At 41.6% G+C, this 26266-nt stretch overlaps 1 protein-coding gene across 2 annotated transcripts in view; it reads right to left on the reverse strand.

Moving 5' to 3' along the window:
* TBC1D32 (TBC1 domain family member 32) overlaps positions 1-25060 on the reverse strand; it is a 471851-nt gene extending 446791 nt beyond the window's left edge. For both annotated transcript variants that reach the window (XM_089685349.1, XM_089685348.1), the window contains exons 1-3: positions 24964-25060; positions 10169-10353; positions 4577-4738 (exon numbers count right to left, since the gene is read on the reverse strand). In XM_089685349.1, coding sequence (XP_089541475.1) covers positions 4577-4738; positions 10169-10323 — 317 coding nt within the window. In that variant the 5' untranslated portion in view covers positions 10324-10353; positions 24964-25060. The remainder of the gene's footprint in view (positions 1-4576; positions 4739-10168; positions 10354-24963) is intronic.
* Between the last annotated feature and the right edge of the window lie 1206 nt (positions 25061-26266).

Here is a 26266-nt window from a genome sequence, read left to right on the forward strand (position 1 = left end):
GCAGTTTACCAGCTCTGCTCCTTAGTCCAAACACCCTTCTGGTCCTTTTTGTCCTAGGGTGACAACGCTACTCCTCCCTAAATTATGTAAAATGAGCAAACAATCAAAAGTTAGTAGCAGGAGGCAGGATCACTAGAGAAAATCAAAAGAAAATAAAAAAGGCTGATAAAACAAAAGCAAACTAATTCAGGCACAAAATTTAAGGACTGATAAGTAGGGGTGTGTGTGTGCGCGTACGCACGTTCCTTCCCTTTTGTTTTCACCTAGTGATCTTATTAGGAAGAAAAATATCGTCCCGTTGTGACAATGCTTGGTCACTGTACTGTACAGAGATTAGCTGAGTAGTGTTGCCACCCTACATTGTTCTCTTGATTTGGACTACAAATTCTTCCTCCTCTCCATCACATAGAGGTCAGTTTATAGTTCACAGAAGATTGCTTGCAAAGCTATTAACATTATCTGAGATATCAATTCAGTATACAGGAAGGTTCAAGGAGTCTGGATTTCTATTACGATAAATGGATATTTTTCTGTACTTGCAGAAATTGTATTTAGCCTTAAAAAATCTCTCGAGCAGGACCCAGAAGATCACTGTAGTAACTACAGAACTTTTCAGTTTCCCCACAGCCCATTAGGTATTTCAGTTATGCATACTTACCTTGTGGCAAACTGGAGCATTGTAAGTATACAATACAGATCATTTCTGGAGTTCAGCTGAATTGTTACTCAGTTTCTCTTCATATTAGTCTCTTGTAGTTTCCTTACTGTCAAGCTGATGCTTTAGGAACATGTACAGAGATAAGGAATTTTGAAACTTTTTTTGTCACTCATTGTGGTAGGGTCTGTGACTCTAAAGTACTGAAGTTGAGGAAAGTGGAATAAAAGCTTTGAACCTGTAAGATTATTTTATTTGTATTACTATCTTAAAGTACTGATATTGATGTAAAAAATCTGGTTCCTGGGCAGGCAGCTTCTACACCCCAGGGGATCTTCACAGTCTTTTTGGCTTGCAGTGAAATATAACAAAAATGTAAACTGAAGCACCACACCACTACTAAAAAGTCCAGATACAACCCTATTCCAATAAATGTTAGGGGGACGATTCAAAAGTAACCAAAGCCTTCTGGGATAAAAAAAACAGCTCCTTGATCACGGCCTGATTGAAAACAATGTGATCAAACTTGAAGCAAACTTCACATTTATTGGCATTTCTTCCAGAGTGATTATAAGCATTGTTGCCAAATCTCCTGCTGACCAATTCTATGCTTGTAATCACAATGGAAGAAATACTATTAAAGGTCCAGTTCTCTTCTAGTCTATTCACATTGTTTTCAATCAAGCCCTGAAGAAAGGGTCAACTCCTGAAACGCTCTGGCTAATCTTTGAATTGACCCTTGACTTTTATTGGAGTAAAGTCATATCTAGAACTTTTAGCAGAGGTGTGGTGCTTCAATTTAAATTATCGCCAAAAGTACTGAAGTAAACTATAGCCAAGCATTGACTAGTAATGGCAGCCTTTATTGAAAAACAATACAGTTAATGTGGCTGACCAATATATCATTTAATTAATGGCACTGCAAGTATTTTTTTTTTAAATTAGTTTTGGTTTAAAACGTTTAATAAAACTAATGACAATTTGGTACAGTTTTAGAAATTTGTAAAATGATAACTTTCCCCACCACTACCAGTTAGAACTCACCTTTCTTTTTGTTCTGACTACGCCACACAGATAGAAAGTAAAATCTGAGTGGCTGCTATAGTAAACTGTTGTTTGTTCTTAGCTAGTTAATGATATATAAACTAGACCCAAGAACAAATACAAGTATGTAACATATTGTAAATACCCAGGGGCATTCCTAGGGTTGGTGTCAACCGGTGCGGTAACAGTTGGTTTCACCACTCCAACGATCCCCACAGGATGGATCGGATCTGTGGATTGAGCATAATGGATTAGATCCATTATGCTCCCCAATCCACAGATCCGATCCATCCTGCGGGGATCATCGGTTTGCAACCTATACAGGGTTAACTGATCTCTTCATGAGCTCCATGAAAAGGAAAGTTTTAAAGCAAACTGACAATCCCCACAAGATGTATCAAATCTGCTGATTGGGGAGCATAATGGATCAGACTCCGATCCATTATGCTCAATCCGCAGATCCGATCCATCTTGTGGGGATCGTCAGCTTACATAAAAACTTTCCTTTTTGTGGAGCTTGTAGAAAGGGTCCGGTGTCACCCCGTGAGATAGGTGTCACCCCGTGCGGCACGCACCCCCCGCACCTGCCTAGGGATGCTACTATAATTACCAGTACTTAGATGTGGTGGCTTTTTTAGGGCTCGTTGACACTTGCTTCAACTTTAACACACATTAAAGCGCCTACCACTTCAACATGCTTTTTTGATGTGTTTTGGATGCTTCTGTGATGCTTCAATGATGATGTTTTTTTGAAACTTGGCAATTCCCTGCGTGTATTGATTTTTAATTTGTTTTAAAGGGGGCTCAGTAGTACCCTTGTACAGCAGATGCCCAGCTCAATGGTGTCCTTGTTCATCAGATCCCCAGCTTATTCCAGATCCCAGCTTTAGCATATTCCCTGCCCAGTAGTACCCCCATTTTTGCTGATCCCCCACTCAGTAATAACCCCTAGCTCTGTTGATCCCCCTGTCAGGAAACAAGTGCAGCTAATGGTAATTCTCGTGCAGCTAAGGCTCATTCCCGTGCAGCTAATACTGATGCACATGTACCAGAACACAGACAAGCTCAGGTTAAATATCCAACGTGCACTGACACATAGACGCTTTTGTGTGCATCAGCGCACTTGCCCTCCCGCATTGGCGCCAAGCTGCCTATTTAAAAGAGACCCTGCTGTGTGCTAATTGCTGCATGTTCTTCAGCTCCCCATGATCCGTGTTCCTGCTTACTGATCTTTTCTGTTGCTAACTTGACTTGTTCCTGTGCTTGCTCTGTGGATTCTAGATTCTGACCTCAGCTTGAATCTGACTATTTGCTGCCTGATCTCCTGGTGCTGACCTAGGCCTGCTTCCTGACCACGCTGCTTTCTCACCATGTATGATCCTGGATCATCTTGACTACGTCCCTGACCGTGGCAGTCATCTGCTATCAAGCTACCAGCACCCATGCTTCCTTGAGTCTTGTACCTCTGTCACCACATTCAGGTGTGTTTGGACCAGAGCTGCAAGGGAAGTCCTCTGGTCAACTTGGCCTCCAACTAAGGTACATGACATCCTCACTCAGTAGTAACCCCCAGCTCGGCTGATTCCCCACTCAGTAGTAACCCCCAGCTCTGCTGATCCTCTGATTTGCGGATTCTCTTCTCTCTCCGGTCCCAGCTCATCTTCCGCTATATTGTTTCATGCTGCATACCATGTGTGACATTGTTTCTCCTACTCCGGCCCCCGAGCTTTGCTGATCCTCTGTCCTCTCTTTCCAGTCCCTCTCACCTTCTGCTATAGCGTCCCATGTTGCACACCACATGTGCCATCTACTAGTTGCTCCGGTCTGGACCCTGCTCACCTTCCTGCTGCTCCACGCTGCACACCAGATGTGACTTCTGCACCAGACACTTCCAAAATATATACACATGAACCAGAAGTGACTGCTGATTACATCTTTCTGGTTCACTTGTTGGTTTCCCAGTGTGTCCTGGGATATCTCAGACCAGCAATACCTCCAAAACAAAGCAAAGCTAACTCTGAATAAAAGCCTCTCAAAAGCTGCATAGACTTCTATGGAGGCTTTGGAGAAGCTTTGAAACACCAAGAGAGTGACATGGGGTATAATTTTTGAAGCAAAGCAAAGAAAACACAACAGGGCTGAAGGCCTATTATTTTATTTAGTGACGTGCTTTGATTAGCATTCAGAGTGCTTTAAAAAAGCATGTCCAGTGCCACATTTTGAAGCAAATGTAAATTAGCACTTAGGCTTTATTCCTCTATTTTCACCTGGTCGTCTTTCCAGCAACACATTTACTGTCCTAGAGTGACTCTGCACGCTCACTGTACTTTATCTATAGAGAAGCAATGCTGTCCTCATAATACAAAACTACAGAACACCCCAACCCTCCTCTGCTCCAGGAGGGTAGGGGTTCTGTAGTCCTCGGAGAAAGCTGGAGTCAATGTAACTAGAGATTAGCACTAGTAGAAAGCACAGGAATCTATCAACTGATAGTATTTCTGGCAGGATCCAAAGGCATTTTTGCACCTATTAAACAGATAGAACAAAACACTTTCAATTGTTTATTTTTCCACTCAAAGGGGACCAAATAAGAGACATTCACTGCTTCAGTTTACATACAATTTAAAGGGCTGTGTATTGCAATATCAAATCAATCTGAACATTTTCCAGAACTGCTCCATGCCTTTGAATAAATACAGACATTTGGATTGCAACTATTTAAATATTTAGATAGCACCATTTAATACCTTAAGGCAATAAAATGTCTTTTTGTTGCCAACCCCTTGTGTAAAGTTATTGACAGCAACAAAGCAATACATGTGAAAGCATTCTCTGCCTAATGAGACCTCAGGATTATTACAACGTGCAAAAACTCACTCCTTGGATTCACGTGTCCGCTTGGTAACACGTTGTACGAGCGTGTCATAGCCAGATCCCTCTCCTTGACTCTGTGCAAAGGTGCACCTCTCAGTCTCATCTTCTATTACAGATCCTAGAGAGCTCTTGATGTAATGTCTCAGGTACTTTACCAGTTCATAGCTGAAACAAATGGAGGAAATTGTTAAATAAAGTAATCAGACAATTTTACCTTCCATTAATGATAATGGGAATCACATTGACAAGAATTAAAATTCCATGGTTACAGGTGAAACAAGTAATATGAACAAATCAGAACAAAAGAAAACGATTATGATTTAGCTTGTAGTGCCATCTTCTGGTACATTTGGTAAGTACATCTGCTGATATCTAGCAAATAGTATTTGTATTATATTAGTATTTGTCTTCATGTGAACATTTAAGATCCTGAAACATTTTTATAGTATTAAGGGTTCATGTAAACTGCAGCTGATAAACTCACGTTCAGGAGGTTTTTTTAGTAGCCCCTGAACTCTCCCTAATGTTTTCCTATGTGCCCATGTACACTATGCCATTTACAGTTGTTTACAGGCAGTTGAGTTTATAGTTGTTTTTTTTAACGCACCAAAGATTGCGTTCAGGAGTAGATTTTATCAGCATTTCAAACGCCAAATGCTTGTAAACACGGCTAACTGCATTTATAAGCGTTTGTGTTTAGAAGCGTTTTTTTAACTGTTCCATATCCAGATGCTGTCCAGAGCCCTTTTTCATCATCAGAAATGCATGCAAAGTGTTTTCCATGTATTCAAATGGACCTAGTACAGCAGCGCAGTCAGTTGCAGGTTTTGCGTGAAGGAAAAAATGGTAGAATATGCTGCATATGCTCATGATGGGATCCATAGTAATTACAACCAGAAAAGACAGGTAATCTCAACACATACTACTCTCTCTGCTTCTGCTCTCTCTATTTCTCTCAAAATGTCTGAAATGGTTAATTTTTTACTATTTTTCAGTCCATTCTGGGCATTTTGGAAGGTCTCCTGAGGTTACCTTTGAAAAACTCTTCTAAACGCAAACGCTCATAACTGCGCATAAACGCGGTATGCAAATGCGGCTAAACAGACGTTTTTAACCTACATTTTCCAGCAGTCAGTTTCCATCGTTCAGAAGTGTTTTCCAAACGTCCCGTGTACATGAAGCCTAAAACATACCAGTGAGGACAACATAACAGGACCATTTTAAAGGAGAAGTAGGGCCAAAGTTCTTCGTTCTATACTCCTGTGACCCAGATTCATCCAACAGCGGGCTAAAGTCTGCTGTCAGCTGGTGTCACTCAGCCAGTCCAGATTCTAGAGAAAGCACACAGAGCATAATGCCATGCAGCGCTAGTAAGCACATGATGCCAACACAAACCTCTAAAGTCAATATTGCCCAAATGAAATCTCCTGTAAAATGGTGAGAATAGATTCCAGGTGCAGGAACACTAAAGGCTACCAGAACACGGTGCAAGAAAGGTGTGTTCTGTGTGCGTTTCCCGCACTGCGCTCACAAAGCACTGCCTTTTCAATCTGATGTGGGTGCTAATATAATCTTAATGGCACCCCAAATGCAAATCACCAATGCAGTGCATTTGCAGGTACTATATTGGCACGTTTTTGAAAAGTAGTACATGAGCTACTTTTTCTGCATTCCAGTGCAGTTTGCATCCCATTCAAATTAGTTGGCTGAAAAATGGCACTGCAGAGGAATGCACAGGAGTGCAGGTGTGAATTGGCCCTAAGTGATCACAGTCTTATCATTCACTTAGCTGGTAAAGAAGCCATAGTAAAATAGCCTGTCCTCTATTAACGTCCTGCAGAAAAAGTTTGCTCTCCATGTGCAAGCAGTAGACTGACAAGGTCCCTGTAAATCAGCTTTGATAATTTGGAGGACTATCCACTAGACAATGCAAAGCAATTCCACACTGCGCCTGCATTTTGGGTTCCATTCATAAAATGCAGATTGTGGAGTGGAGCCTGCAGATAAAACTAGAACATCTTCAACAACTTCCCATCCAGCGATGTAACAGTACATCACTGAATTGGGAGGATGATATATCTCGCCCATCACTGCAGCTGCAGCACTGATCGAGATATCCTTTTTTAGTGGCAGCAATTCCCTTCAATGTAAAAGTAACCCTGGTGGCTAAGAAGCCACTGGATTACTTTTACAACAGTGGAAGAGAGTCCCACCACCATCTCGCTACCGCCTTTACCTGGCTCTCCCATGCGATCGTGGAGCTCAGTAAGTGTGTGACCAGCAGTATCCCGTTTTTGGTACAATATTGGGAGAATGGATGTTGTTCCTTCTACTGTGTGACGTCAGAAACTAGAAGCGACTAGGACTTTGTCACTTCCGGATTCGGTCTCCTGTAAACAAGCTGTTACCGACTTCAACAAGCATCTGATCAAACTGATCTTGATTTGATCAGATGCTTTGGAGGCCAGAGGAGAAATATGGGGTCTAACAGACCCCAGGTCTCTTCATAAAAAGGACCTGTCATGGCCAATGTTATCACAAGGAATATTGCTCATCCCTTCCGACAGAAATAAAATAGATTAAAACATAAATAAATAAAAAAAAACAATAATAATAGAAAAATAAATACAATTAAAAACCTCTTAAAAAGTCCCCTTCCCCTCTGCTCATACGCAAATGTGAACATGCATGTAGGTCCTGCACGCATATGTAAACACCAATCTCACCACAGGTGAGATATCGCAGCAAACGCCATAACGAGGGAAATTATTTTATCGCCAGACCTCTTCTGTAACTCTAAACTGATAACATCTAAAGGCTTTTAAATCGTAGCCTATAGAGATTTTTAGGTACCATAGTGTTCCATCGTTCCACGGGCAGGCAAATTTTAAAGTGTAAAATGTTTGGTATCAATTCACTCGGCATAACATTATCTTTATTATTTTACAAAACAGTTTGTGTTTTTGTGCATTAAATCTCATTAAAGTGTATGTTTTCCAAAAAATAATTGTTTGACATAAAAATATGCAACACTTAAAAAAATATGTAAATGTTTGGGGGTTCTAAGTATTTTTCTAGCACAAAAAAAATATGTTTTTACATGTAAAAGCGGAATATCAGAATTGGCTCAGACTGGAAAAGGTTAATAGTTTAAAAATTGGTCATGTGATTTAGGTCACATGACCAGGCTGTCATTCATTTGAATAGTGCTCCACTTACCTTGGAGTCCTAAAGTAAACAAAGTAAACTAAAACAATCGATATTTAACCACTTGCATGCCTAAGGATTTACGCCCCTTCCTGACAAGGCCATTTTTTGAGTTACGGCGCTTCATTACTTTAACTGACAATTGCGCAATCATGCAACGCTGCACCCAAATGAAATTTACGTCCTTGTTTTTTGATGAATTGAGCTTTCTTTTGGTGGTATTTGAATGCCTATGCGTGTTTTATTTGTTTCTCTATAAAAAAAAAAAAGACTGACAATTTTGAGAAAAAACTATGTTTTTTACTTTTTGCTATTCACATGTCCAGTAAATCAAATTTTGTCGGAAATCTAGGCCAAAATGTATTCTGCTACATGTCTTTGCTAAAAAAAATCCTAATACGTGTAAATTATTTGGTTTACGTAAAAGTTATAGCATCTACAAATGGTGGTATAGATACTGGAATTTTTTTTTTTTTTTTACTAGTAATGGCGGCGATCAGAGACTTATAGCGAGACTGTGGGACTGACATTCTGACACTGGGGGGAACTATCTTGGTGTCACTGACATCCCCAGTGACACCAATACAGTGATCAGTGCTAAAAAAAAACAAAAAAACTGCACTAATGGCACTGGGCAGGAAAGGGTTAACATGAGGGGCGATCAAAGGATTAACTGTGTGCAGGGAGTGTTTTACTAGGGGGGCCATGTCAGTGTTCTTCACTGTAAGCACACTGCTTTGGATAGCTGTGCTGTGCACAGCCATCCAAAGTAGTGTGCCTGAGCTGACAGGGAGAACTGTTAGTAAACAAAACAGTCCTCCTCCCCATTGGAGATGCTCGGTAAGCATCGGGCGCCAGCGGGTAATCACTGGCCAGGAAAAACAAAGTGGCAGTTGACTAATGCAAACCCGCCTGAAAGATGGTTATTAATATCCTATGCGGAGTAATATATCACTACATAAGTGAATGCAATAATGAATTTATTAGATCACATGGATCATGAAAAAGGTGGACATGGACATGGTGAACATGTGACAATAATGTTTAAAATCAAATAATTAAAATAAAAAACGTTTGTCGTCTTCAAAATGGCTGTATGGGCAGAATTGATCAATGCGAGGCTGTAGGGATTCTTCTATATTCATCAGATGAAATTTCCTTACTGGATGACTAGTAAATTCGTTTTCTACTTTAACTGTTCCTTAGTGAACTTTAAAATATGTATGGATAGGTTCTTAGGAATAAATGGTGGATTATCATGAATTCAGGAGAATCAAAAAAGGCTTGTCATCTTCATGTCAACCTAATAGGATGCACATATGCAGGTTAATTAGATTAGAGTATACATCTCATTACCTCCTTTGTAGGTGTGCCATATCAACTAAATAGTGGGTAATTATTTTCTTGAGTAACCAGCAGTGATGGAAATAAATCATTATATTAAATGGTTCTAAAAGTGAAATAAATAAAGAGTACAATGAAAAAAAAAATATATAAAGTGGTGCATGAGTATAATGCATATATGATTAATGTGAATTTATCATTAGGGAAATCTGTAAAAATCCCACTGATAAAGCGAAGAACATTGATACATAGGTAATGGTGTTGAAGTCCAAAGATGTGAGTATAAGGATCTCAATAGATTGCATTCAGACCTTCATGGTTCCTTTAGATGTGCCCCTCTAGGGGTTCCAAAAATTCCTCAATGTTCTTCACTTTATCAGTGGGATAAATGCACTACATGCATTTCTGCAGCATCTCTGTTAAAGTCTATTGGACCAAAAATGCAACGTTTTGCGTTTAAAAAAGTCCCTGACCCTTTCCAAAAAATGCACTGGGTGAAAACGTGGAGATGTGAACCTATCCCATAGGAATTTATGATAAATGGACTGCTGTGCGTTTCTGCAAAATGCAACGGAAAACGCATAGGTGTGATCCTAGACTTATACAGTAGTTGCTGAGCCAGTGCTAACCTGCCTGAAAAGAAGGGCAGGATTTTTACTGATGTAACATTTCTCTAAACAGACATATAGGGGTTTATTTACTAAACCTGGTTGACTCAGAATCTTGTCCACTTCTGCATAAAAACCAATCAGCTTCCAGGTTTTATTGCTGAAGCTTAACTGAACATGCTGAGGTTAGAAGCTGATTGGCTACCATGCACAGGTACCCAAGATTCTGAGTCAACCAGGTTTAGTAAATAAACCCCATATTGACAGCTATAATATCACACTGCTACTTTACAAACAGAGCACAAAGTGTTTGGATAGTGAGTGAGGATATTGCCACATGACATACATCATACTGTACATCAATCAACAACATCTACATGGATGTTAGTATTTAAAAAGTTCATATTGTGAACAAATACAGACACAATGGAATTACTTGTGAAAATGCTCATCTGTCTCCTCAAGGTGTAGCAAGATCTCCTCAGCACATTCAGCAGACGGTGCAGTGGCCAGTTTTTCTTTCACGCTCTGCAGAAGTTGTCTAACCATTGTCTGTAGTGAGATTTCATCATCAACTGAAAAAGTAGCCATTGTGGACAGCTGCAAATTTCCCAAAAGCCCCTAAAACAACAAACATCACATTATTTTATGAATAGGACATATTACATGTTAATGCAAGAAAGTAAAGTTATTTCATAGACAGGGGCGGACTGACCATTTGGAAACTCGGGCACTGCCCGAGGGCCCGGGGTCAGTAGGGGGGCCCCCATGAGATGCCCCTGGTACCTTTTTCATAGGCTTTTTTGAGTTTGGGCAAGGACACAGGGGCCCCATGATCCCCTATTGCCCGGGGGCCCCATGAGTTGTCAGTCCGCCCCTGTTCATAGAGAATATCCCCCACTTGGATTTCATCAAATAACATGGCAGATGTGAAAGACCCTTTACACCCCTTTCATACGGACATCATCCATTCAGTCACATTTTTGCTAAGAAAAAAACAGATTCAGTTTACATTAGTTCACAGCAGTTAACATTTATCTTCCGTTTTGTTCTGTTCCGTTAATATCCGATTTTTGGACTGCTTCTGTTTTTTAAATGGAACAAAAATAGAGAATTGTTCTGTTTAAAAAAAATGGACCTGAATGGAAGTGGATGAAAAACTGATATAAAAGTGGTAACATCCATTTACATCTCTTTGCCAATAGGAATGCACTGCTGTCCATTTTTCATCTGTCGATGGACGGATGAAAAATGGATGGATGGAACACCTATGTGAAAGGGGCCTTGAGAGATAAATACCCGAATAAAAAAAAAATTTATATAAGAAAAAAATTAAAAATAGGTAAGCCATGAATAAAAAGTAGGCTTTGGCTACTCTGCTACTCTGATTTCTTGGATATTCATTACTTTGCTTCCTAACAGCATAGATCCTGGAACTTTAAAGGCTGTGCCTAAAAAAAAAAAAAAAAGCCGGCAGAGGGTATAGGACTAGTCAACAGTATTGTTTGCATTCTACCTGCAGCTGATTGCTGACTTCCTATGACTTGTTCTGCACTGTGTCTCTGTGTGGAGGCAGCCATCTTGATATAGGCAGGGCTTTACCACATCATATTAGGGCCTCCAGCAAGGAGAACAGTGAGCATCACAGTACTGATACTACCAAATTTTACTTTTTGTCAGTTGTCAAATGCAGCAGTGCCCTAGATGTCATGATGCAGATAGGCAGCTATGTGGCTGTAGGTGCAGGAATGCCTAGGCACCCTTACATTCAACCCCAATTTCAAAAAAGTTGGGACACTGTGTTAAATATACTGTACAGAAAAACAGAATGAAATGATTTGAAAATCTCATAAAGCCTTTTTCATTCATAATAGAAAATGGAAAACATATCAAATGTTTAAACAGAGAAAATTTACCATTGTAAAACAAAAAGAGAATTTTGAAAATTATAGAAGCAACACATCTCAAAAAAGTTGGGATAGGGCCATGTTTCTACTGTGTAGCATCCACTCTTCTTTTAACAACACCCTGCAAATGTCTAGGAACTGAGGAGACCAGTTGCTGGGGTTTTGGGAGAAGAATGTTGTCCCATTCTTGCCTGACATAGGATTCTACATTCTATATCATAAAATCATCAGGACCTGAATTATTTCTTAGATAACATTCCATTTCCTAACACCAGACCATGAGTAAAGATTCCACATAGAAAACCCATTTACAGAAGATGAACTCAAAATTGCCATTCAGTCTTTCAAAACCCCAAGTAGTAATGGCCTTCCCAAACAATTGTAATTCTCCTTTTCTCCAGCTTTAAAGGGATACAAGGCAGGGCTGGTCCCTCTGACTGTATTTACTTAATTGTGAAAAATTATTTAAATATTTGATACTTTCTCAGGTCTAAAAATTAACCTGGAAAAAAAAAATATTCTCTTTCCTAGTGGACCAACACAACACAACATTTCCCCATCTGACACCCACTTTTAATGGGTTGACAAACTGAAGTACCTAGGTAGAGATCATGATCCAAAATTCCCTCAAAGTTACATTACACTGACTCTGACCCTATTAGTTAAAACTATGTCAGCCAAATGTAAACTGGGGTAATTCGATTAAATCTGAGCGGCAGTAATAACCTAATTAAAATGATCTACCTTCCAAAGTTCTTGTATGTCCTATGTTCAGCCCCTTCATACATTAAACACAGGCACTTTTTTACCAATTCACACATTACTTTTTTGTTTATCTAAAATGGTAAAGTTCCACACATTAGCAGAATCAGAGTACATATGAAAAAGGACATGGGAGGCCTATCAGTACTTAACTCAGGCTCCATGCACACTGGGCATTTTGATAATGCTGGTAACATTAGCTGTGTAAAGTCACATTAACGTGAGTTTTGCAGCTTTTTTTTTTAGCATTGTTCCATTAGCATTTAGCAGTGTTATGCTGCATTTAGCTGCGTTTTCCCACGTTTGCGTTTTTTAGTGGTTTTTTTAGCAAAAAAAAATTTTTTTTGTATGTAAATAGCTTTGCAATGTTTTTTTTTTTACCAGAATCATAATTGTAGTATCATTAAACAGGATAAGTTATAGAATAAAATGTATACTTTTTTATCAACAGCTACACAATTTTTAAGCTAAAACACTAGTCAAAACAAAAAAAAAAGAAGTTACTTTTTTTTTGTCAGAAAACAGCATTCTTTTTTTTATATTTTGCATAGAGTAAGGCGGGCTGTGACTTCTGCCAGTTTTTTCAATTGCGTGCCATTAGGGATATTTTCTTGTCCATAGCCAAAACAGCAAACGAGAGAAAATCCCTTATAAGTGAGGGAATCTATGACTGTCACCAGGGCCCCCACCTATATCTCCAAACATTAAATAATTACGCTTAAAAACCTTTGCCTCTTTAACCCGTCTTTATTCTGCTATTGACCACACCTATGATAATGTCTTATCCTGTCCTGCCCTGACCTGGCCACTTCTCTGTGCAGTGGTTCTCTGTGCAGCCTAGCTCTTGAAAGACTGTGGCATAAAACCAAATCCCTGAAAACTTTCACCCTATACAAATCTGCCCTCCTAAAATACAATTCCTGTTTCCAAGCTGCCAAAGAAACATATTTTGTTACTCTCTCTTCTCTAACATTAATGCTCTAGCCAGTAACTCATTCACTGCTTAGTAGATTGTAAATCACTTAACCACTTCCTGTCCGGACACTTTTACCCCCTTCCTGTCCAGGCCAATTTTCAGCTTTTAGCGCTATCACACTTTGAATGACAATTGCGCGGTCATGCAACACTGTACCCAAATGAATTTTTTACCATTTTTTTGAGACAGATAAAGCTTTATTTTGGTGGTATTTATTCACCACTGGGATTTGTATTTTTTTTGCTATGTAAATGAAATGTCCAAAAATTTTGAAAAAAAGTGTTTTTTTTATAAAATTTTGCAAATAAATAATATTTCATCATAAATCTTAGCCAAAATTTATTCCGTTATCTTTTTAGTAAAAAAAAAAAATCCAAATTAGTTTATAAGCAAAAATTATAATTTTTAAACATTTTTTTTTACATTTTTATTTTATTTTTTTATATTATTATTTTTTTTTTTTTTTTTTTTTTTTTTACATACGGTCACCCTAGCAGTACAGTGTCACCATGGTGACACTGTACTACTTGTGGGGGGTGATGAAGATTTTTTTTTTTTTTTACACTGATTGCTTTTACACCCATATAGGATGTAAAAGCAATCATTTCTCTTTCTCTCTGTGTGCATTCTTGCACTCATTGAGAAGTACTGAGTGAGCTGTGATTGGTCACAGCTTGTCACATGGTACAAGGCTTTTGTGAATAGCCTTGTACCATGTGACCTCTGTGATCATTCACAGATTTCACACGTAGTAAGCAATGATGTCACAAGTGATATCTTGCTTACTACTTTGCATGTGATCACTGATTGGCCAATCAGTGATCACATGATCGGGACCTCGTACAGAGGTCCCGTCCGACGATCAGTGTTTCACTGTGTCCGGAGGACACAGCGGGCACCGGATCGCGGTGCTGCGCGCTCCCAGGGAGCGCGCACAAGCAGGGTGCAGGGAGGCCGTTTATAGACGGCCACCCGACCCTGCAGTGCCACCGTCCGGCCGTTTATATACAACGGCCGGACGGGAAGTGGTTAAAAAACAAGACTGATGCATTTCAGGGGACATTTCCACCACACAGATATTTACCCCACTTAACATAACCTGTCTAAAACCATATTCAATACTCTCATTTTTTGACCTCATTATACATAAGAGGTCACCAAACTTTTCTCAGAAGCCCACCTTACTACCTGTCCTTTGGACCCTGTTTCCTCATTTTCTTACTCTATCCTATGCTTCTTCACTCATACCTTCAATCTCTCCATCTCTATTGGTACCTTCTACTTAAAAAGCCCTCACTGACCCCAACCAGCTTGAACAATTTAAGACCAATCTCCTTGCTCCCATTTACCTCTAAACTTCTAGAACACCTCATCTACAGCTGCCTGAGCTCTAACTTCACCAACAACCTTCTTGACTCCTCACAGTCTGGATTTTGCTCACTGCACAGAAACTTCCCTACTATAACTCACTATTTAGTAAGCGCTAAAACCAATGTCCACTATGCTATACTCTACTAGACCTTTCTGCAACCTTTGACACTATTGACCACCCTGCTTCTCCACAAGATAGTCCACACCATTGGCCTCCAAGACTCTACTCTTTCTTGGTTCTCCTGCTACCTATCACAGTGTTACTTCAGTGTTGTCTACAATTCTGTCTCCTCCTCCCCACTTCCACTTTTTGCAGGGGTCCTCCAAGGTTCTTTAATTAAACCACTTATCCATCTACACCTCCTCCCTTGGTCACTTCATAAACTGTCACAGCATCCAATAACATGTCTATGCTGGTGACACCCAAATATATCACTCTACTCCCCATCTCACCCTTTCAGTCTCCTCTTGCATTATAAATTTAATAACTGACATATTAGTATGGATGTCACACCATTTCTTCAAACTCAGTCTCTCTAAAACAGAGCTCATAATATCTCCCCACCAGTGCCCCATACCCTGACTTCTCCATCAAGATCAATTATACAACTATCAGTCCCTCCCCTCATGCCAGGGTGCTAGGTGTAATCCTGGACTTTCAGCCCGAAATCCAATCACTGTCCAAATCTTGTAGACTTCGCTTTCATAACATCTCTAAATCCATCCCTTTTCAACCAAGGAAACCACCGAGCAAATCAATTACCCCCTTGTTATCTCTAACTTTGACTAATGTAACTCCCTCCTCATAGGCCTACCACTATGCAGGCTATCACCTCTTCAGTCTATGATAAACGCTGCTGCCAGACTCATCCACCTTACCAACTGCCCAGTGTCTACTACACCCTTCTGCAAATCGCTCCACTGGCTTACAACTGCCCCAACGAATAAAACTCAATATACTAAGAACACCATACAAAACCATTTACAATAACAGCTACATCAATCCTATCTCAATATACAGTTAGGTCCATATATATTTGGACACAGGCACAATTTTCAGACTTTTGCTCTGCATGCCACCAAAATAAATTTAAACAAAACAATCCAAATGACTTTGAAGTGCAGACATTCAGTTTTAATTCAAGGGGTTGAACATAAATATCAAGTACAAATTTTAGGAACTGCAACCATTTTTATATACAGCCCCTCCATTTCAGAGGCTCATATGTAATTGGACAAATGAATATAATCATAAAAATGTTCATTTTTAATATTTTGTTGAGAATCCATTACTGGCAATGACTGCCTGAAGTCTGGAACCCATGGACATGACCAAAGACTGGGTTTCCTCCTTTCTGATGCTTTGCCAGGCTCTAAATGCAGCTGTCTTCAGTTGTTCTTTGTGGGTCTTTCTGCCTTCAGTTTTGCCTTCAGCAAGTGAAAGACATGCTCAATTGGGTTGAGATCAGGTGATTGACTCGGCCATTGCAGAACATTTCACTTCTTTTCATTTAAAGGCTCCTGGGTTGCTTTTGCAGTGTGTTTTGGATCATTGTCCATGTGTACTGTGAAGCGCCGTCCAATCAACTTTGCTCTATTTGGCTGAATCTGAGCTGGCAGTATACCTCTAAACACTGCAGAATTCATCCGGCTGCTTCTGTCTTCTGTCACATCATCAATAAACACCAATGACTCTGTGCCACTAGAAGCCATGCATGCCCATGCCATCACACTTCCTCCACCATGGTTTACAGATGATGTTGTGCCTTTGGATCATGAGCTGTTCCAAGCCTTCTCCACACTTTTTTCTTCCCATCATTCTGGTACAAATTAATTTTAGTTTCATCCGTCCAAAGAATGCTTTTCCAGAACTGGTCTGGCATTTTTAGATGTTTTTTGGCAAATTCTAATCTGGCTTTTCTATTCTTCAGACTTATGAATAGTTTGCACCTTGTGGTGAACTCTCTGTATTTGCTCTCATGAAGTCTTCTCTTCGTTGTAGACTTTGACAATGATACGCCCACCTCCTGCAGAGTGTCCTTCACTTGTCTGGATGTTGTGAATGGGTTTTTCTTTACCATACAGAGGATCCTGCAGTCATCCACCACTGTTGTCTTCCGACGACGTCCTAACCTTTTTATGTTGCTGAGTTGACCAGTGCATTCTTCTTTCCCCAGAATGTACCAAACTGTTGATTTAGCCACTCCTAATGTTGCTGCTATCTCTGTGATGGATTTGTTTCATTTTTGAAGCCTTACAATGGTCTCTATCACTTGCTTGGACAGCTCCTTTGAACTCATGATGTAGGTTCACAGCAATAGATTCCAAATGCAAATACCATACTTAGAATCAACTCCAAACCTTTTACCTGCTTAATTGATGAAGAAATAATGAAGGAGTAGCCCATACATGGTCATGAAACAGCTTCTGATTCAATTGTCCAATTACTTTTGGTCCCTTGAAAAAGGGGGGGGGTACTCTTAAGAGCTGTAATTTCTAAACCCTTCCTCCAATTTGGATGTACATGCCCTCAAATTAAACCTCAAAGTATGCACTTTCATCCCATATCCATTATATAACTATAGCTTGAATATATGAATATAGCTTTTTGTAAATACCTGAAAAAAAACTAAAATTGTGCCTGTGTCCAAATATATATGAACCTAACTGTATCACCCAAACCATTCTCTCCACTCCTCCTAAGACCTCCTGCTGCCTTGTCATCTCTGCTCATGCTTGTCTTCAGGACTTCTCCCAACCTCTCCCATCTTCTGGAACTCTCTATCCCAATCTGTCTGGCTATCTCCTACTCTGTCCACATTCAGGCAATCCCTGAAAATGCATCTCTTCAGGGAAGCCTATCCTGCCTTCAGCTAACAACTGAACTTTTAGCTCTTCCATCAGTTCATCCCTCACAGTTACTTTGTTTTATTCCACTTGCCCCTCCCTATTAGATTGTAATCTTTTAGAAGCAGGGCTCATCTAACACAATGAATTGTGTTGTAACTGTACTATCTCCCTTTATAGTGTAAAGCACTGTGCAAATTGCTGGCACTATATAAATCCTGTATAATATACTGAATAATAATAGTAACTGGAAGATTCCTCTATTCCTGTTCTGGTGACAACCCAAAATGTGGGATTCTGTTTCACTCTTAATAACAACGGTAAAAGCCTGCCAGTCACTGCTATACCACCCTCTGAAAAGCAATTTCCAGAGATACAGTTGTTTAGCAGGCCTTTTTTTTTTACAAATCAGCTGGTATCCTGAAAAAATCTCTTTGAAATTTAAAATTACAGTGCTGGTTCACCTTTACCAGAAACCTGCCTATGCAGATAAATGGTGTCTGTGCATAATAGCAAACTATGTTGTAATGATTGGGCGCAATAGAGAAGTGGAAGCTGTACATGTCAGGCATCTTCTCCTCCCACCTGGGTAACAAGGTATGCTGTGTTTGGTATCCCTGGTTTCTAAATATAATTCTGAATAATAATCTGCCAGTTGCTACAATACCACCTGCACGTATTAGAGGTTATTAATATTAATATGAAACTGTAGTTGGGACTTGGTCATAAATTTGGTGACCTCCTAGCACCCATCCCCTAAACCAGATGATTGGTCAGTCGTTCTCAGGCGACACCCCTTTGATATCATAGAAAGGGACTGACCAGATTTAGTAAGGGAGCTCTTGTTTAACATCAACCAAGAAACATCTTAACTGACTTGAGAGCCAAGGCCACATTTTTGTTCGGACAATTGGACTCTGCTAAAACCAGGACTTTGCAAGTATTCTGCCTTCTTAACTCCTTTCTTTTATCTCTCTGTTGCATTATTGTTCTCTTTATCTCTTTATAACATCTTTTTCTGTAAATATTTTAATTGCACCATTTTGACCTTTTTAGTAATAAACCCTATTTTGAAAAGTGTTGAAACTGTCTCTAAAGCTTTTATTGCAAACTAAAGAATCCCTGTCTCTGCTACTGTATGCTATAATTCTCTGAATATACCTGTCTGTGGTGACAGTGTGTGTTGCAGACATTTATGCTCAAATCATAGTGTTATTGCTATGATTTGTGAGCTTCCTCCTTCTCTGTAAAAAGGCGGTAGTGGCAGTTTGAAGGGTTAATTGTGTAATTAACCTGACCCAGTGACAATTGCTCTCAGGCTGCTGGCACATTGCTGGAAAATCTTTGTGGAGGGTGCAGCTGAAAGTGGCATTGTTATGCAAGTGACAGCGCCCTGTGAGATTGGCAGGTCCTTTGTCATGAGTTGGTGAGAAGGGCAGGGGTTGGGCCAGTGGTGTATATATGTTTCGGGCTGCCCTAGGCAACACAAAAATTGCCCACGGAGAGACCCTGAAACTGACCAACACCCCCCTCCCCCATGAAGAGAGTCTGACATTGACCAACAACACCCCAGCTCCCCCACCTGAGAGAGCCCTTCACTAAAACCACCCCCATACACTGGCAACGCCCTTCCCCAACTCTGCAAGAGAGAAGACACTCACCTTCACAGCTACAGACATCCCAGGGAACGACTCAAGCTCTGCATACACCATCAAGCAGCCCGCTGCCTCTCTCTGATCCCACCTTGTCCCCATTCTGTGTGTGTCCCTTCTTCCATCCCTTCCCTTTGGGGGGGCTGTGCTGCCTACCCCACCTGAAAAATGCAGCTGCCCCCCTGATTGATGCTGCTGCCCCCCTAAAAAATGCCGCCCTAAGCAAATGCCTTGTTTGCCTTGTGGTAAATACACCACTGGGTTGGGAAACACGTTGCATCACATATGTGTCTCTGACTAAATTTGAATAATGCCCTTGCTATAGGTGTAAGCCATTTATGTACCTCATGAAGCCTGACTGGAGTACTCCCAGGATGTTGCTAGGCTGTTGCTATGTGAGGCCTAGTCTTTATTGCCCACTTCACCATAACAGAAGTGAGCTTTCTCTCTTAATCAAAGCCCCTCACATGCTCTCTCTCTCTCCCCTGATGTAGTAGATCTGAGCTCAGCATCTGAGAACTCACTCCTGTGATGGTGAAGGTGAACAGTAATGACTAGAAAACAAGATAAAGGGAAAGAAACCCTAGGAAAGAAGGTAACTATTGTGATCCAGGTAGTTTGACTAGTAGCACATTTTAGTACAGAACCATGAAAAAAATCAACAAAATGAAAAAGATTACCAGTACAAAAATATACACCTCCACCCATCACCATTAAACGTTTGACAACGTTGTCAATTAAAACCAAAAATTCCAGACTGAAAGTGACTTAACGATGATGTCTGACTATCGGCAATATCATTTCTTATATCATGACCTCTGCTCAAAACTGAGCATAAAGAGATTAAATAATGTATCAATTTGAAAGGAAGAAAATTATAAAACCTAATGCTGAGGATAGCAGCTCATTTGCAACACTGTATAAACCTATCTCACATAAATGCAAAAAAGCCGATATAATGTATCCAAACAGTAATAATGAAGCAAAGGGAAAATTTGAGAATGGCCAGAGTAGGATTAAAGGCTGGATAAATGGGCTTGGCAGAAAGCTGTTTGCTGATGGAAGTGTCAAGCCAACACATATATTATGGCAGTTAACAACCCGTATACAGCACAGTAGATGGCTTTAATGATATAGAGCCCATACATAAGATGTCTCTTAAATCAAGTATTAGGTCAAAATGGTCCTTCTGATAATTTGGAGGTGTCACACTCTCAACAATATGGACCCAGATGGAAAAGACTTGATAAGGTAATATCCACACAATGGCATACTGATTGCTAGTTCACTCAGAGCCACACACTGAAGGTAGCTGAGGCTTGATACTGCCTCCCTGTGAGCATGGAGCAACTCCTAGACAGTTTAACCACTTGCCCTCCAGAGGATTTACCCCCCTTCCTGACCAGGCCATTGTTTGCGTTACGGGGCTGCGTTACTTTAACTGACAATTGCGTGTTTATGCAATGCTAAACCCAAATAAAATTTACGTCCTTTTTGCTATTAAACATGTCCAGTAAAAAAAATTCCAAAAAAACAAATTTCGCCATAAATGTAGGCCAAAATGTATTCTGCTACATATCTTTGCTGAAAGAAAACCCCAATTCGTGTCAATTAAATGGTTTACGTGAAAGTTTTAGCATTTACAAATGGCGGTATAGATACTGGAATTTTTCTTTTTACTAGTAATGGTGATCAGCGACTTATAGCGGGGCTGCGGGACCTGTGGTGGGCATTCTGACACTGGGGGGAACTGACTTGGTGTCACTGACATCCCCAGTGACACCAATACAGTGATCAGTGCTAAATAAAAGCACTGACACTGTACTAAAGGCACTAGGCAGGAAATGGGTTAACATGAGGGGCGATCAAAGGGTTAATTGTGAGCTGTTTTACTTGTGTCTGTGATTCCCTGTAATCACACTGCTTTGGATGGCTGTGCTGTACACAGCCATCCAAAGCAGTGTGCACGAGCTGACAGGAGGAGAACTGTATTGTTTACATACAGTTCTTCTCCCCATCGGAGATGGTCGGCAATCACCGTTCGCCGGTGAGTAATCACCGGCCGGGACCCGGTGATTGACAGCCACGTCTGTGAATGGCGGTGTGAGTAGGGCACACAAGCGACTCGTATGCGCCCCTACCCGGAAATGCAAAATCATGTATATATACGTGATTTTGCACACCTGTGCCGCCATGTAGCAGCATATTTGCTATAGGGTGGTCAGGAAGTGGTTAAACAGTACTTGTTACCAGTCGAGTGTAGCCTTCTGGCATTACAAGGTCTGTGTCTTCAACTCACATGCAGATAGCCTCAGTGATCCTGGGTTTGGATACCACCAGGTGGATGCAGCGTCTTTCCATGGCAAAACAGAGAACCGCTCTCCATGCCCATCTCACATCATTTCCTCCGTTGCAGCATGGGAGCTGCACATGCGCAGAAAGGACTTTCCAGTACTCAGCACTGCTTTACCACCATTCACCAGACATCAAGTCACAGAACCAAGGAGCCCATGATTGTGGAAGCTACTGTTAACGCGTTTCACCCACTTGTTTAGACACAGGCTTCCTCAAGACCAGTAGGGGGCGCCAACTTGATTTTGCTAATTACACACATTTCAGGCAGTAAGTGGTGCCAATTATCTGCTTCAGTCAGCAACGTTAGATAAACATAATAACAAGACAATCCATGCTGTCCCAAATATTAAAATATACAGTTAGTAATCAAATCTAGAAAATAATAATAAAGGCTAAGACACAGACGTGGAAAAATAGACCAGCCATCCCAGGATCCTCAGTAGCCATAAAGGCCAAGGAGCCCCAGTGAGAACCAAACCATAATAAATAATATCATAATCTTACTGTTCAAGGAATTCCCCCGAAATGTAGTTAATGGTTTAGCTCCTTAGGAATTAGGGTGTCCAGTCTATATATCCAAAATGTATGGCTCAAATTTCACCACACAGAAATCACATGTGATATGCACAGGGATGTGGTGCGGTTCCTGTGCGAATCACATGTGATGTGTCGCACTGCATTAGTGTGAACCCAGGCTGAATGTGCATGCAATACGCAGCTTTAGGTGCATTTTTTAACCACTTGGTTTAAACACTTCGTCCCTCCGGGAGGGTGTCATATGACGTCTTTCCCGAATCTCGCTTTGCACATGCCTGCAGGGCCGCAATGTGGCAAGATCTGTCACAGGCCATGTACACGGTTGATGACAGATCTGTGTACCGGCCCCGTTGCCAGTATCATGTGACCTGCTGTGACCAATCAGATGGGCTGTGATTGGCCCAGCCTGTGCATGTGATCACTGTGACCATTCACAGCTAGACACACTTGTATGCATGAAAGGAAGCCATCCATTGTATACAAGTGTGTCTAGCTGTGATTAGTCACAGTGATCACATGCACAGGCTGGGCCAATCACAGCCCATCTGTGTCATGTGATTAGCAGTGGCCAATCAGAGCTAATCACAAGAAAAACCTGAATGAATCGATTTCATTCAGTTAAATGCTTGCTTATAGCAAAGACATTTTTTGCTATAATTAATCAAATTGTGTAAAAAAAATAAATAAATACTGATCACTTCCCCAAAGTAGTACAATGTTACTATGGTAACATTATACTACTTTGATCATAGTGCAATATGAAAAAAAAATCGTAAAAAAAGAGAAAAATGTAATATAAAAAAAAAATATTTAAAAAAACTATTACTTTTTTTCGTACTGTCACCAGTCAGTGTCCCTGATCACCGCCATGTCAGTTATATGATGACGCTGTACTGCACTGGTGACAGTCTGTAAAAATTTAATTGTGAAAATAATTTTTTTAATTTCTTCATTTTCCAAAAAATGACAAAAAAATTACAACTTCAAAAAACTCGCCATACCTCTTATGAAATACGTCCGACTGTCGACTTTGCAAAAAGGGGTCATTTGGGGGGTATCTGTACTGTTCTGACATTCTTGGACCTCAAGATTGGCCATCAGTACTTCAGGATTGATCAAATTTCAGATCTATACCATAGTTTGTGAACTCTATAACTTTCCTACAAACTAAATAAATACTGAATTGGGTTTTTTTCACCAAAGAAATGTAGCAGAATACATCTCAGCCTGAATTTATGAGAAACAATTATTTATTTGCAAACTTTTATAACAGAAACAAAGAAAAACGTGTTTTTTTTTTCAAACATTTTTGGTCTTTTTTTGTTAATTTAGCAAAAAATAAAAACCCCAGTGGTGAATAAAGTGGAGTTCCACTCAACCGATCAAAAAATGAAAGTCAGCAGCTACAAAAACTGTATCTGCTGACTTTTAAAAAACAGCCACTTACCTGTCCCTTGGTCCCGCGGTGTCCCCCCCACAGCTCGTTTCACTGGCCATCCTGTATTCCAGGAGGCCGGTATCTTCAGTGTGGGCACCCGGCTGTGATAGCTTGTGGCTTCACAGCCGAGTACCCACTGTGCATGCACGAGTAGCGCTGCGCTTCGTGAATGGTCCTGTAGTCTTCTAGGACCTGTCACGTCTCCCAAAAGGCTACGGGGAGGGAGGACACCTTCTGTTTCCGATCACCTATGCCAGGGGTAGGCAACCTGTGGCTCTCCAGCTGTTGCAGGACTACAAGTTCAATCATGCCTCTGTAAGTCATAGCTGTAACTGTCAGTTTTGTAATGTTGCAATGCCTCATGGGAAATGTAGTTCCACAACAGCTAGAGAGCCGCAGGTTGCCTACTCCTGGTCTAGGCGATCGGATCGGAAGTGGGAGCGGGTACCTGTCAAATTCGGGTACCCGCTTCCCCCTCCCCCCCCTGCTCTCCAAAGGTGCCAATCCTTAATGGGGAGCGGGGGAGCAGTCCTTAAAGCGGAACTTCCCTTTTTGGGTGGAGCTCCGCTTTAAATACCACCAAAAGAAAGCTCTAGTTGCGTGAACAAAATGATAAAATCTTAGTCTGAACAGGGGCAGACTGACAACTCATGGGGCCCCCGGGCAATAGGGGATCATGGGGCCCCTGTGTCCTTGCCCAAACTCAAAAAAGCCTATGAAAGAGGTACCAGGGGCATCTCATGGGGCCCCCTACTGAACCCGGTGCCCCAGTTTCCAAATGGTCAGTCCGCCCCTGAGTCTGAGTACAGTGTTGCATGACCACACAACTGTCATTCAAAGTGTGCCAGCGCTGAAAGCTGTTAATTGGCCTGCGCAGGAAGGGGGTAAAAGTGCCCGGTATTGAAGTGGTTAAGCAGCTTTTCACCTGCCCGGACAAAAGGCGTTCAGAGGGGCTAACAAGACTCCCTGTGTGCACAAGTCCTTCTAGGGGTCCCAGAGAGAGTCAGAGTCTGGCTGACAGCTCAGTCCCTGGAACACTTTCATCGGACCCGCCCACATACGTCACGGCAGGCCGTGACTGTTTGCCATTACTATAGTAACAACAAAGCTCCATGTCAGTGCGTCCTCCACCGATCTCCATACATCTATATTTCCTGAGCCCGCTGCAGTCTCCGCACTCCGCTCTATGTACTACCAATTGGAATCTACAAAGACATCGGTCATCAGTGACCACATCCAGCATTTCCATGCCCCGGTCACTGCGATCTCCTATACAGTCAGTATATCACTGAACTCAGCAATCCATGAGCCTGTCACTATAACAATCACACATGTGGGGACCCTTCATGACACAAAGCAGCCGCTGCACCAATAGGAAACACTCACTGTGCCCACTGCTCCCGACTTTCTTTATAGATCGCGATAGAGCCAGCATGGAACGCACTCCTTACATGGCGTACACAATAATGGGCGGGGCTTACACATGGGGCGCTGCAATCCGCCTCTCACAGACGAGTGTCCAATGAGAAGGCTCTCTCTGCTATTAGCACGTCATTCACTATGGAGTGGCTCCGCCTACTACAGTCCTTGCTGCGTGCCCCATAGACAATAGGCTGGCTGGGAGAAGGGGCGGTGTCAGGCTTATGATGGAGAGCGGAACGCTGCTTACCTGTGTATATGTTACTGACAATTGGTTATTATACACAGTGCAGGAGGAAACGAAATGTTTCTCAAGTGGGCTTTACTTGGATTGTAAAGGTGTATTCAGGGGCAGACTGACAACTCATGGGGCCCCCGGGCAATAGGGGACTATGGGGCCCCTGTGTCCTCACCCACACTCGAAACACACACAAAAAAGCCTATGAAAAGGTACAAGGGGCATCTCATGGGGCCCCCTACTGATCCTGGGCCCTCAGGCAGTGCCTGAGCACCCAAATGGGCAGTCCGCCCCTGGGTGTATTCCACTCAGGGGCATCCCTAGGGTTGGTGTCACCCGGCGCGATAACACTTGGTGACACCCCCTCCGACGATCCCCCCAGAATGGATTAGATCTGCGGATTGAGCATAATGGATCAGACTCCGATCCATTATGCTCCCTAATCCGCAGATCCGATCCATCCTGCGGGGAATGTCAGCATGCAACCTATACGGGGGTGACACCGGACCCACTCCACGAAAAGGTAAGTTGTAAAGAAAGCCGACAATCCATCCTGCGGGGATCGTCGGCATGCAACCTATACGGGGGTGACACCGGACCAGGGGCGGACTGACAACTCATGGGGCCCCCGGGCAATAGGGGAACATGGGGCCCCTGTGTCCTTGCCCAAACTCAAAAAAGCCTATGAAAAAGGTACCAGGGGCATCTTATGGGGCCCCCTACTGACCCCGGGCCCTCGGGCAGTGCCCAAGTTTCCAAATGGTCAGTCCGCCCCTGCACCAGACCCACTCCACGAAAAGGTAAGTTGTAAAGAAAGCCAACAATCCATCCTGCGGGGATCGTCAACATGCAACCTATACGGGGGTGACACCAGACCCACTCCACGAAAAGGTAAGTTGTAAAGAAAGCAGATGATCCATCCTGCGCGGATCGTCAACATGCAACCTATACGGGGGTGACACCGGACCCACTCCACAAAAAGGTAAGTTGTAAAGAAAGCAGATGATCCATCCTGCGCGGATCGTTGGCATG

This window comes from Staurois parvus, unplaced genomic scaffold (genome assembly GCF_062004578.1).
Source record: "Staurois parvus isolate SC_StPar_1 unplaced genomic scaffold, SC_StPar_1.0 ptg000372l, whole genome shotgun sequence".
NCBI lineage: Eukaryota > Metazoa > Chordata > Amphibia > Anura > Ranidae > Staurois > Staurois parvus.